Below are 13,829 nucleotides of genomic sequence, written 5' to 3' on the forward strand. Positions count from 1 at the left end.
CCATCCCCAAAGGCATTTACATAAACACGGTGGAACAAAAAAAATTAGGGCTCTCTGAAACCATGAATATCCATTTCATATGAAGTGCTTTAAGTATGCAATTAATTCTACACTAATTTCCAGATTGTCCTACTTGTCAGTGGTTGCTTCTGAACTACCTTCTAGTCTCTTCTGTCCTTTTTAAAATATGTTACAATGGCCCCCTTTGTGAGGGGCTTAGATATGTTATGATCATTTCTTTTAGGTATTCATGTAGATCTTATGGAAAATCCCTTTTTTTTTTCTTTGAGTGTCTACTTGCAGTGATTACAGACCTATTTGCTCCTTCTGGTTGTGTGTCTCTAGATTTGATGTTTTCTTTTACTTACTTATCCCTCTAGCTTTAGTTCCTGAATTGGAGCTTTGTGCCGGGACTAGGGCCCATCAACTTACCGTATATTTGTTTTGGGAGTGGTGTTCAGTTCCATTTGTTCTCTCACTGGATCTACTGGAGTTCCACTTGCCTGGATCTTTGAGGCTGAGTGCTGGATCTTCAGGGTTTTCTCTGGGATTTCAGGACAGTAATTGGAATCTCAGAGCTCCTGGGCATGGGCTGCATTCCTCTGAGCACTAGGAGGTAGCATACTAGTAACTAGTCACTATTGACTGTCATTCAAGCTACCACAATGTGTTTTTAATCACTCAAGGGCATTCTCAAGGGAGTCCTCTGTTCTTCCCGCCTCTAGATGCAGAGTTTTGAAGGTCCAATGTGTCCTATTTTTTGACTGTGGTGTCATTTGCTTAGTGGAAGTAGTCTCTTTTCCTTTTGTTTGTGTTCTTGCTGATTTGTTATGCAGTTTGGGGATGGAAGTTGCCACTTACTTAGTTTCTTATAGGATATCTTGATCATTATTAAATCTGATGTCAACTTCAGGATTTTGCTGAAGTAGGTATGTGAGAGAACTGTATTGTCTCCTCAGTTTAGGCAGCCATTTTGAAAGAAAGCAAACAGATTCTCTGACAGATGATTCTCCTCTTGACTAAATCCTCAGAGGAAATGGGAGCCTCCAAAAGAGCAATGATTTGTGCAAAGTGACTCGGATAGTGACAGAGCCAGGACTAAGCCCAGGATCTTATGACTACAGCCCAAGCTGGGAATAGAGCTTTGATTTATCTGGAAGAAAAAGTCTGTTGAGGAAAAAAAAGTTATCTGGTGCCCAGGAGGCAGCTGGGGACCCCTTGGTCTTCTGGGTGCTTAGCCTTCTTATGCACCTCAGCTTTCAGTTCTGGTTGGAATCTCTGCCAAGGAGTATAGCTAATCGTGGTCATCGGGATTGAGAGCAGAGATGGTCATCGGAGTGGTCATCGGGATTGAGAGTAGAGATGGTGACCAGAGTGGTCATAGGGATTGAGAGTAGAGATGGTGACCAGAGTGGTCATAGGGATTGAGAGTAGAGATGGTCATCGGAGTGGTCATCGGGATTGAGAGTAGAGATGGTGACCAGAGTGGTCATAGGGATTGAGAGTAGAGATGGTGACCAGAGTGGTCATCGGGATTGAGAGCAGAGATGGTAAGAACGGCCTGGCAGACACTAAATGGCTAACAAAAGTAGATTCAAGGTCTTTTATTCTTCGGGGTAAATATCCTCAAGTGACATGATTTTCAGACCCTTCATAAGCCTGGCTCCCTTCTTTCAATAGGTTCTAGTTGATGTTATGATCAACATTGTAACAGTCCTCTTAAAGTGCAACATCCTGTGTGCAGGTCTGGATGTTGCATTTTAAGAGGACTGCTACAATGTTGATTGTCCCCTCTCCCAGTTACCACACCAGTAGTGTAGCCAAAGCTCGTGATAGCTTTCTTGTAGCAGAAGCATCACACTATCGATCCATCTTGAACTTACAAGTAGCTGCCATTGACTCCCCTTTATTTTACTTGTATAATTACTTATTTGGCTCTATTAAATTTCATCTTGTTAGAATTCCAGGCCATTCTTCAAGCCTGCTTCAGCCTTGTGTTGCTCTCCCCGGCACTTAGCTCAGTGCTTCACGAGTTTGTCAAATGGAATTGAATGTTTGAATGTTGGATTTTTTATTAGCTCCAGATTTTTTACTCAGTAAATTTGAGAAACATTACATATATGCCTTCATTCAAATCACTGATAAAAATGTTGATGTCATGACCAATGACAGATCCCTGAAGCACTCTCCTAGTGACCTCTCTAGTGACTGACTTCTTTGGTTGACACTCTCTGGGCCCAACTTTTCAATCTGGTCCAAATCCATCTCGTCCGAAAGGATCTGGGAAGGCGTTGCCAAATACTTTGTTGTCGCCCATGCCTTTTTCTGGTGTACCAGTCCGGTAGGTGTCAGAAAAGAAAATTAAGCTATTTTGGTGCGACCTGTTCTTGAGGAAGTTACTATTGGTTGAAGTAACCCATTCATGGATTTTGCTGCTGGCCTGTATGATCTATAGAAACAAAAAGAAACCAGGACAGCAACTCTTCCAAGGCCCTCTTCAATTTCCTCAGTTCCTAAAACAGGAAAACATCAAGTAAACATAAGCACGAGAGAGGTAACGAGAGGGTTAAGGAAGCAAGGTACTGTTTGAAATGAGCTGGAGTCATCGGGCCCAAACAAATGACCAACCTGGGAACAACAAGTTCTTCCATTCTGTTTGTTGGCACAAAAGATGAAACAAAGTCATTTATTTAATTCAGGAATCTTCTCTACCTCTACTGGGTGCAGGGCCCCAAGCTGAGCCCAAGGAGAGAGAAGATCTCCCTCAGCCTAAGAGCTCCTGGAGGCCAAGCCAGGAGGAAGCACCTGGTTTGGAGGCTTATGAAGGGGCTGAAAATCATGTCACATGAGGATGTTTAGCCTGAAGAATAAAAGACCTTGAATCTACTTTTGTTAGTGTCTGCCAGGCCGTTCTTACCATCTCTGCTCTCAATCCCGATGACCACTCCGATTACCAAGGTCCTTAATGCAGCCTCTTGGCAAGTCTTATATTTGGAAAGGTTCTCCATCCATAACATAGGCTCCCTTCAGCCAAAGACCAGCTACAGAAGGACTCCCAAGAGGCTCCTTGGGTGATGAATTCTTTGGCCATGACAATCCACTTGCAAAATCAAAATTCAAAGTGGCACTTAGCCCGTGTATCCCCTTCTGGTCCCTCGGGGACGGTGGGAGCATGGCAGAAAAGGGGGCTTATACCACCGACCGTAGCTGTGGGTACTGTTTGCACGCACTTATTGTCAATGGAGAATGAGCAGAGGAAGTGAAGCCTGGCCACAGTAACAGCCGGCCTCCTCTCCCTTCTTTGTTCAGAGCATAACCATAAAAGTCCTTTCAGTGCTCTTCAGCACTCTTCCCAAATCACCGTCGGGGTGAGCCTTAGCCTTTCTCAGTTCTAGACGCTTTGGGATTTTGTGTGCGTCTCTCTCTCTCATTTGGACTAAACTTTTTGTAGGTGAACCCCTCTGAGAGTTCTTTATGTAGCTACATCATATGTTTAGATGTCTTCATTTCCTTTTTCAAAAGGGTCATTTATCCTCGTGTCATCAGGATTGTACTTTTCTTGGCTTCCCATCCTTCTTCAGCCAGTTTCCCCTTGGCTAGATGGGGTGTTGCTGCTCTTTTCTCTGAGGTCTTTGAAATCCTGCCATTTTCACCTTTCTCCATCTTGGTCCATCAGATGGTGTGTTCATTATATTCTAAGATTCCAGTCATTTCTATATCACCTACCATTGGCTTCCAAATGGATATGCTATCAGTGGTCCAGAGTAACCATTGCCCTCTTCTTTATTCTGAGATGTTCTTATCAGTAACATAGACCGAGAATCTCTAGCGCACGCCCAGAAAGCTGAAATCCACCATTCTCGTCATCGTCGTCTTTGTTGCCATCGGCCTCCTCAGAACTCACATTGATATAGCCCTGAAAGGTTTCCTGAGCCTGGCTTAATGCTTCCTCCAAGGAATGGATTAGAGAAAGGCAAGGGACTAGGCTGAGCTGACCCTGGCCTAGGAATCACACGATAAGCTTAGCTCAGAGGCCAGCGCGTCCCAACCTCTGCATTTTACCAGGGAGAACCTGAGGTGTTGAGAGGAAAGATGATTTGCCCAGTCGCACAAGGCTGGAATCTGGCATGGGATCTTTAAACTTCCCATTTACCCCAGCTGCCGGAGACACAGCTGTTCTATTTGATGAAACCAAGGTGAGGGGAAGGGAAGGGAGCAAGCATTGCTATGGCATCCACTCTGTGCCAGGCCCCGTACTAAGCACTTTACAATTATTACCTCGTTTGAGCCTCACCATCCTGGAATTATTATCCTCTTTTACAAAGGAGGAAACTGAGACAGACAGAGGGTCACCCAGCTAGTTCTAAGTGTCTGAGGCTGAATTTGAACTCAGGTCTTCCTGATTCCAGGCCCAGTGCTCTGTGTACTGTATTTCCCTCAGTGGTCTCTGAAAGGCCCAAAAATATGAAATGACCTGTCCAAATCCTCTGAGGTTTACATTGTGTTTTATAAATGTTCTCTTATTCAACTGTCACAACAATCCTAGGAGGTGGGTGCTATTACTATCCTCATATTACAGTTGAGGAAACTGAGGCAGACAGAGGTTAAGTGAATTGCTCAGGGTCCCAGAACTAGTAAGTATCTGAGACAAGATTTGAATTCAGGTCTTCCTGTTTCTAGACCCAGCCCTCCATCTACCGTGTCACTTAGTCATAGGCGTTGGAACAACTGAAGCCAGCTGCTTAAAGAGGTCTTAGAAGTTCAAGTGGGCCATCTTCTTGGCTTCAGCAGCAACAAGGCTGCTCCCTTGTGGAGAGGAATCTTCCTCCTTTCTCATTGGAGAGCCTCGAATCCCATCATCCATACTGGAAAGATGATGCAGAAGCAGCCTCGTTCCCCATCTATCTCCTGGTTGAGGAAGCCCCCTGGAGCTGGCACAAGTGGAGAACCCATGTTTCTGTAGCTACTTGGTTCTGTCTATAGAGCTCAACCCTTGGAACAGCTCCTCGCCCCCTCCCCAGGCAATCCCCTGGAGGGGGGAGGGGGGAGGCTGGAAACCATGCCCCTCTGAAGAGTAGTCCCATTATGAGGGTGTTAAGTGAGCTCTAAAAAGAAAGGAAAACCTTACCTGTGCAAAAATGGGGGACTCAGCAAGTACTTGCTTGTATCATTTTCAAGAGTATACAGATCTAGAGGCAGTTAGTGGATAGAGCACCAGCCCAGAAGTCAGGAGAACTTGAGTTCAAATTTCACCTCAGGCACTTAACACTTCCTGGTTGTGTGACCCTGGGCAAGTCACTTAACCCCAATTGCCTAAGAAAAAAAAGAAAAAAGAAAAGAAAGAAAGAAAGAAAGAAAGAAAGAAAGAAAGAAAGAAAGAAAGAAAGAAAGAAAGAAAGAAAGAAAGAAAGAAAGAAAGAAAGAAAGAAAGAAAGAAAGAAAGAAAGAAAGAAAGAAAGAAAGAAAGAAAGAAAGAAAGAAAGAAAGAGAAAGAAAGAGCACACATATCTTGAGGCCAGCTAGGTGGCACTACAGTGGATAAAGCACTGATCCTGGAGTTAAAATCCAGCCTCAGACACTTAACACTTCCCAGCTGTGTGACCCTGAGCAAGTCACTTCACCCCGATTGCCTTGCAAAAATGACAAACAATACACAGATCTTACTGGCTCACAAAGGAATTGCTAGGTAGAAATCTTTGGAGGCTCACCTTAATAAGTAGCCAAGACTGATTTTGTAATGTATACCTGATAGAATATTAGTGATGGAAGCTTACCAATCATATTGTCACTCCCTTCGAGGAAACCGAGTCAGGAGTCCTAGAGTCAATCCCAGCTAGGACATAGGACCTCAATGACTTGGACAAGCCATTTGCTCAGTTTCATCATCTCTAAAATGAGGGGGTTGAACTGATGACTTCTAGGGTTCCTTCCAGCACCCTAGACGCCACAAGGATCTATGCAAGGCTATGCATAGATGCACATGATGCAAGGTGCAAGCCAAGCCACAGGGGCTTCTCTCTTCTGTATTAGACAGCCATTTTATTTCCAAGTTTTTGCTGCCGGTAAAAGTATGGTTGTTTGTAAAAGGAGCTCAGCCGGCCCTTGCTGTCTTGCTCTTGGCTATCGCAGCTTCCAAGGCTGATTAGTGAGGCCTTGTTGTATTAACTGACAAGCTTCCAGATGATCCAGGGAGCAAGTTCAGCATTACAGGGGAAATGAGTCATTCACAAACCTTCAAAGCGGAGCCCGCCTGGGCAGATTCCCAGAATCAGAACAGCCCCTGAGATAGCCAGATGAAACAACCTGCCAGTGTTCTCTGAGATGGGAGGGCCAGAGGCCTTGCATCACTCATCTGAATCTCCTCCCTCATCCAGGCTCGGAATTCTGGCTCCGAAGGCCATTGGATAGCCCATCCTAAGGCCCACTGGCCTCCTTCCCTTCTCCCCACTTCCTCCTCCAAAGTCCTCATAGTCATATGCCGGAAGAGACCTTAGAGGCTATCTAGACCAACTTCCTTATTTTACAGAGGACACTGAAGACCAGAAAAGGGATCATACAGAAAAGAAGTGTCTGAGCTGGGATTTGAGCCCAGGTCTTCCTGCCTCAAAGTTCAGTGTTCCTTGGAGATATTCCTTGGATCTAGAGCCAACGTGTTTGGAACCTGAGTCCGGGTCCAGTTCCTCCTTTAATCTCACCATTACTCCCTCATACCACTGCCCATGCCTGTTTTAAGGGAAAGAAAGGAATGGCTTCATACGAAGCACTCTTTAGCCTTCTTGTTTTTTCTCCCCTCCTCCTCGTCCTCTTCCCCCTTTTCCCCTTCTCTCTCCTCCCCCTCCTCCCCTCCTTGTGTTCCACCTCACCTCCACTTTCCACCCTGAATAGATCCCTAAAAAGTTGATTTCAGAAACATCCCTTGTGGTTTCTTCTCTTACCTTTCTTCGCCCTGCTGGCTTTCCAGAGGCGGCCACGTCTCCCAACTGAGCTTCTCTTACCACTTTTTTTGGTGGTCTCTCTGTCATTGAGAATCAATCAGTGAGTATCTCACCAGCAACAAACTCACAAAGTTTACAGTAACTGGCCAGATCACGCCGTGTACAGAGAAATGCCAGGATTCTGGGACTCCAGACTTCGAGGTGGAAGAGATGGCAGAGGTTAGAGGGTCCAATTTCTTCATTTTAATAGATGAGAAAACTGAGTCACAGACAGATGAAGTTCCTTGCCCAGGGTGGCGTAGCTAGTTAGTGCCAGAAGTTAATAACTCCTACAATAAACATTTCAATGCCCTGGGGTGCCTCTTCTTAAATCAGGGGTTCATAACTTTTTCGTCTTGGCCGTCTGGTGAAAACCCAGCGTTGGTTATTTACATTCACACTGGGAGCAGATGCTAAATTTTATTCTCTTAATGAAAATAAAGATACCATTTTTCCCACCCCGAAACTCTGTCCGCAGACTCTGGCAAGGTCTCCGAACCCCAGGAACTTTTCGGGAACAGGAATGATCCCCATATTAATCTGTTGGCTCCAGGTTTTCATACATTATGGGGTCAGGAGCTCCTGAGTTCAAGTTCCATCCGTGATGCTTCTTGTTTGGGCCAGTAAGTGCCCCAGGAAGGAATATGAATTAGGCAGATGGGCACCGGCAGATCCAGACAGAGTTTTTCATACACTGACGAAATCACAGGCCAGAACCAAAAGTGAAACGTTTGCTGATTCAGGGAGGGCCGCCCAAAGTTTGCTAACTCTGCGTCCATCTTCCAAAGGCAGGATCCCCAAAGCAGGGAGGTTCCCCTTGAGCTTTTTCACCTACTTGTAACCTAGTAACCAACCAATCATTATGCAGGAGAGACGTGGAAGAGAAGCTGCTTGGGTTCATCACTCCCCCACTAGCAAGCATCTGTCAGTGAACTATCATGTCTGCTTAGATTGGCAGCAATAGGAATGGGATTTCTCAAGTCATTTGCTCCTATATAGCCCCCCTTCTAGCCAACGACACCATTTGCAGTCAGTTTGTGAGAGTTAAGGCTTGACTTATGCTTAGGGTCAGGGTTCAGTGTGTAGCTAAGGTCAAGGTGGTCGATAGCTCAGAGCAGAACTCCATTGATCTTTAGGATCAGGGTCCAACCCGTCTTTAGAATCAGTATTCTCATTCTCCAAAAGAGGAGGCCAAGGCCCAGAGAGATTAAGAAAATGATGCAGCTCAAGGTTAGGTACCGCCTGGGGTTTCCTCCCAGGTTTTAGGGTTCCCCTCAACCCCGTGAATTCCTCTTTGTGACCTCGTCCTCTTCATCCTCCTCAGTCACTCAACATCAGTCACCATGGGCCCCGTTTGTCTTCGTGTGCATGTGTGTACACGCGTGTCTATGAGCTATGTTTGTCTGTTTTCAAGTGTTGTGTCTGTCCTTCCTCTTCCATTGTAGGCAAACAGCAGGATGGGGCTGTGGAGAATAACCAGAATAAAGGTAACTGGAAATCTGTGGGGCCAGCTCCTACCCCTCCCCTGCTCCCTTCCCCTAGCTTCAAGCCCAACTAGAGGGAGAAGGGAGGAGGGAGGAGGAAAAAGGGAGAAGAGCCAGTGGGGTGACTGGGGATTTTGCTCCATGGGCTGCTGGTCACTCTTGGGCTCTGGAGACTTCTCTAAAATCTACTCTCAGCAGCATAAGAAAGGAGGTAAGTGAATCTCAGAACAAACAGGGATGCTGATGGAAGCAGAAATTGCCAGACAACATTGGATTTGGGGGGCCTTTAAAGACCAGCTAGTCCAAACCCCATGATTTTATGCTGGAGGAAACTGAGGTTTGGCACAGCCCGGGCTCTTCTCTCTAGGTCACCTCCCAATTCCTTAGACACCCTTCTTCTTCTGTTAGGCTTTTTGTTTCCTTTGGGGGCTAGATCTGGGATTTCATTGGCATAGGGAACTTCTGGTGAGGAAAGGCCCTCTACCAATGCGGCGTCGCTTGCACTCTGCTTGCCCAGGGCAGAGAGAGGGTGAGTGACTTGAGCCTCACAAACGGTAGCTGTCTCGGGCCCAGGTCTTCCTAGCCAGATCCCCGCTATGGCGGCTTCCTTTCCATCATTCCTTTTTGGGAAGATTAATTGCTCAGAAGCTATGTGGTCTGTTGGAGGATCATAGTTGGATAAGACAGACATCTACAGATACACACATGGAGTTATCCCTTCCACATCACGGTGCCCCCAAGATCTGGAAAATCCACATAAAATTCTTCGGCCTCCCCTTCAAACCAAAAATGAAGTCTGAATTTTTGTTCTTTTTTATGGCGTGTTTATTATTGTAAAATTCCGTTCGATATTTTTTAACGCTGTACGTATCTTTTATGCATTTCTGAGTTTCTAAACTTTTTCTGTCATCTGCTGGACTTCATATGTCATCTACGGTTTTCACAAAACTCCCCCAAAATTCTCAGTTAATTTCTCACGCCAACCAACCCAAGACATCTAAACCGTGATGGGGAAAGTTGTGATGTGGAAGGGATAGCTGTATGTGCATGTACATACATGCAAACAGGTGCTGGAGCCAACTGGAACAGGTTCTGGGGAGTAGATTGTTAAATTTTCGGTGTGAATATTTACACATGGGAAACCAAAGGCTCTGAATCAGAGGCTGATTGATTGTTTTGTTGATTGTCAGTGGCGTCAAACTCAAAGGCTACACCCCGACTTAGAAAACCACAAATGAACATTTACCTACGTTATACTGTGTTTTTAATTTATTTGTTAAACATTTCCTAATTTGATTTTCACCTGCTTCTGGAGTTTAAGATCTCTGAAACAGAGCTCAGCAAACTACTTACAGGGGTCCACATCTAGGGACTGATTGCTTTTACCTGTTTTTGTACAACTCAGAAGCCAGGGATGGTTTTTATATTTTTAAATATAAGGGAAGGAAGGTAATAAATATTTATTTGTTGCCTCCTATGGACCAATCACTACACTAATATATTCCCTGATTTGATCACAGCAACTCTGTGAGGTAGGTCAGATCATTATCCCCATTTTACAGTTGAGGAAACTGAGGCAGACAGAAGCTAAATGACGTGCCCAGAGTCACACAGCTAGTAAGTGACTGAGAATATATTTGAACTGGGTCTTCCTGACTCCAAGCTCAGTGCTCTGTGGACCACAGTTTGCTGATCCTTCGTCTAGATTTTGCCAAGAAAATCCCGTGGACAGTATTGGCCTACCGTGGTCCACGGGGTCACAAAGAAACAGGTGTGACTGAGCAAGTCTAGACTTTAAAAATGTTAATGGCAGATTTAATTGCAAAGTGTGTTGTATATATTTTTCCAGAAAGTCTGTTGTTAAACATTTACCAGTATACATTTCCATATATTATGCGGGGGGGGGGGGGGTGTATGTGTGTAAAGTGGTATATCTGGGAGAAACATTAGAGATCACATGGTCTAGACCTTAACTCCAGAAAGAAAGCTAGACCCACAAAGGAGAAGGACTTTGTCCAAGATTACACAAGTTAGTGGTCCAGTCCAGACTCAAGCTCCCAGCTCTCAAGCCGTGAGTTCTTCCTCCATAACTACAATGAGTTACGACTATGATTAAAAGTCTGTGTCAGAGTCGGGAAACCCCAAGTCCAGCTCCGAGCCAGTCTAGCTGTGTGACTCTGGACCGTTCATTTCCTCCCACAGGAATTTCCTCCCTAAACTCTTGTTAAAATTCTAAGTTACTGGAGGCAGTTAGATGGTATAGTGGATAGAGTACTGACCCTGAAGTTAGGAGGACCTCATTTCAAATCCAGCTTCAGAAACTTAAACATTTCCTGGCTGTGTGATCCTATTGCCTCACAAAACTAAACAAAAATTACAAAAAAGAAACAGGATTGTGTTACAGAGAAGGTGCCGATCTACACTGGGAAAGGAAATCCCTCACTGGGAGCTCCCTACGTTGTGGAGAGCACAGAGCCGGTCCAAAAAAACGACCCGTGATTCGGCAATTTGGCTACAGACTGGCCACGTACCTCCATCCTCAACATAGAGAGGAAATCGGAGTCACATGGCATTGGGTACCACAGCCCTGTGCCTACTGGCATGGATGTCAACAGCATATGGTGTGTTGGCAGCACCCAGCTCCCTCCCCACTTTCCCAATCTGCTTATGCTCTTTGTTATTTGCCACCATCTGAGAACTTGAGTATTTTCTCCCCAGAGACTTGGGAAGCATGATCTGGAGGCCTTGGGAGCCTGTCCCTTAATAACCCCTTGAGAGTCAGGTTCTTCATCTTTCCAGTGGAGGGAAGCCTTTGAAAAGCATATCCCTTTGAGCCAATATAAAGCTGAGGTCACCCCGAAGAGGAGGGAGACCAAAAATGGTGTTGGCTTATTTGGCAGTCATGTGACTCTAACAGCAAAAGATCAAGAGCCCAAGTTGTACACAGGCCCCTACTGAAGTGAATAGCTCAAGGTCCTCCACCTAAGAAAGAACAGAGTCAGAATTTGACCGTGGCTTCTCTGATCTCAATTTCAAGACATTTTCCGTTACTCAAATTGATGGCGGCAGCAGTGTGCTGAAGCTGCCTTGTATGGACGCTTGAGAGCGTCCATAGTTAAATTCTCAACGTGACCATTTATACCCCAGAAACCCAGAAACTCTACAAAATAGTCTTTGATTTATTGTTTCATGAGTTGTCAAGGAAAGGGCGGGAAAATGGTCATAACGCTAATTTAACTTTTTTGGTTTGGAGAGCAGATTGGTAAATGTTTACTAGCACCCCTGGATGGCATTATTGGGAGATGGTATTGGTTTGTGATGTATGAGACAATCACCAGTGTTCTTAATGGTGAGAGACAGAGTAAAGGAGTGGCTAGAGGGCCCACATTGGAGTTAGGAAAACCTGGATTCCAACGGGCCTCTGCACCTAGTTGGCCCTGCAACCCTGAGTAAATCAGAGAAAAATGAGCATTTAAAAAGGGGTCTCACTCCAGCCTTTCCTTCTCGGAGGATCGGTAAGTAGGGACGAGGGTAGCACAAAGCATGATGGGATCCTAGATCCAGCTAGAGGAAACCTTAGAAGACCATTGAGTCCAACCTCCTCATATACAGATGTACAATGGCAGTTTGACAAATTGTCATTTATCTATCTATCTATCTATCTATCTATCTATCTATCTATCTAGATATAGATATAGATATAGATATAGATATAGATATAGATATAGATATAGATATAGATATAGATATATAGATATATAGATATATAGATATGTATATAAAATCTAGCCTGGAAGAGATCTGAGAAGAGGCATTGTGTTTGGACCCCCTCGCAGTGGTCCATACGGGAAATCTTCTCCCCAGATGAAATCACTGATCTGGCCCCCAAAAAACAAAGAAATGATCAAGACAAAATGAATCTGTGCTTAGCTTGATGTGTTTGAGAATATAAAGGATTCAGCCAGTCTGAATTAACAAGCATTTATTGCACAAAGGACGATGCTAGGCAAAGGGTTCCAAGGTGAAAAGTAAAAATGGGTTCTGCCCAAAAGGAGTTTCCATGTGCATGTTAACAGAAGAATAGTGTTGAATGCTGGCTGTGCTACTTAATGTGTGATCTGAGGCAAAGCTCTTCCCTTCTCTGGACCTCAGCTTTCCCATCTGTAAAATGGAGAGAACGAACACAGCGAGCTTGAATGTTCCCTGCAGTTCTAACAGTCTCTGGTCGTGTGACTAGGTGGGCTGCGTGGGCCCTTTCTAACTGAGGGTCTCCAGTGGCATTGCCCAGAGTCAGAAAAAATCCTCCAACGGATTAATCTTATTGTGCTTTTTGTCTTCAAAAGATTCCTGAGAGGCATAGGGGACCGAGCACTAGAAAGGTGAAGAGAGGGCCTGAGGTCCCAGAATGATGGCCAAATGTAGTGCTAGCGGTCATCAGCCGTAACGGCTGCCCCACCCCAGGCAGCAGGACCAGGTCCACCTTCTCTGTAGGTTTGGTACCATGGGGACAAGGCCAGCATAGCTAGAATTAGAGTTTAATCCATCATTAGAACTGGATGGGACTTAGAACACCATTGAGTCAAACCTAGTCATTTTAAAGACGAGGAAACCGAAAACATGGAGGAAGAAAGTGATCTTGCACATAGTCACACAGCTAGTAAGTGTTTGAGGCAGGATTCGAAATCGGGCTTCCCGATTACACGTCCAGGGCCCTTCTGCTTCCTGTGCATTGCTTTATAATTTGCAGATTTCTAATTTGCAAAACACTTTCAATTGATCCTTCCATTAAATCTGTAAAGAAAGCAACACAGGGATGGTTTTCCCCATTTTCCAGATGGATAAGTTGAACCCTAGGAAAATGAAGTGACTTTGCCCAGTATCATACAGCCAGTTGGTAGCAGTTTACCAAAGGGTAACTCTGAGCTGAGTGAGATTGTGAAGCCTGGTTTCTTCCTGGTATCTGTGATGCCTCGATCCCTCCACATGATCCATGTGTTCTGTATCTCTGTCAACATGTTTTTGCTTGTGGATGCTTTGCACGTATCTTTGGTTGTAAATGAGATGGGATTCTGGGGGCACAGGGGGGTGGATGAGTGGAGGGAGGAATGGGAAGAAGGCTGCAGAAAAGAACGCAGCCACTGGATGCAAGGCAGGGAGGTGGTAGGAAGGAGAAGAAAGTGGGGGAGGGAGGCAAGAGAGTGATTCGGTTGGCTGGGAAAAGACAGAGGAAAGGAACAGAGAGAATGGAGATGAAGAGCTGGACATAGCATAAAATTACAGACTCCTTCATCCAGCCCCTTTATCCTATAGATAGGGAAACTGAGGCTCAAGGGAAATGACGTGATTTTCACACACAGGATCCTAGATCTAG

General features: G+C 45.1%; 1 protein-coding gene across 9 annotated transcripts in view; it reads left to right on the forward strand.

The window, feature by feature from the left end:
• ATP2B3 (ATPase plasma membrane Ca2+ transporting 3) overlaps window positions 1–13,829 on the forward strand; it is a 121,869-nt gene that overhangs the window by 36,726 nt on the left and 71,314 nt on the right. For 6 of the 9 annotated variants that reach the window (XM_074276983.1, XM_074276991.1, XM_074276985.1 and 3 more), the window contains one exon: window positions 8,420–8,461. The exons of the other annotated variants lie outside the window; for them this stretch is intronic. In XM_074276983.1, coding sequence (XP_074133084.1) covers window positions 8,420–8,461 — 42 coding nt within the window. The remainder of the gene's footprint in view (window positions 1–8,419; window positions 8,462–13,829) is intronic. 9 annotated transcript variants of the gene reach the window in all.

Source organism: Sminthopsis crassicaudata, chromosome X (genome assembly GCF_048593235.1).
Source record: "Sminthopsis crassicaudata isolate SCR6 chromosome X, ASM4859323v1, whole genome shotgun sequence".
Lineage (NCBI taxonomy): Eukaryota > Metazoa > Chordata > Mammalia > Dasyuromorphia > Dasyuridae > Sminthopsis > Sminthopsis crassicaudata.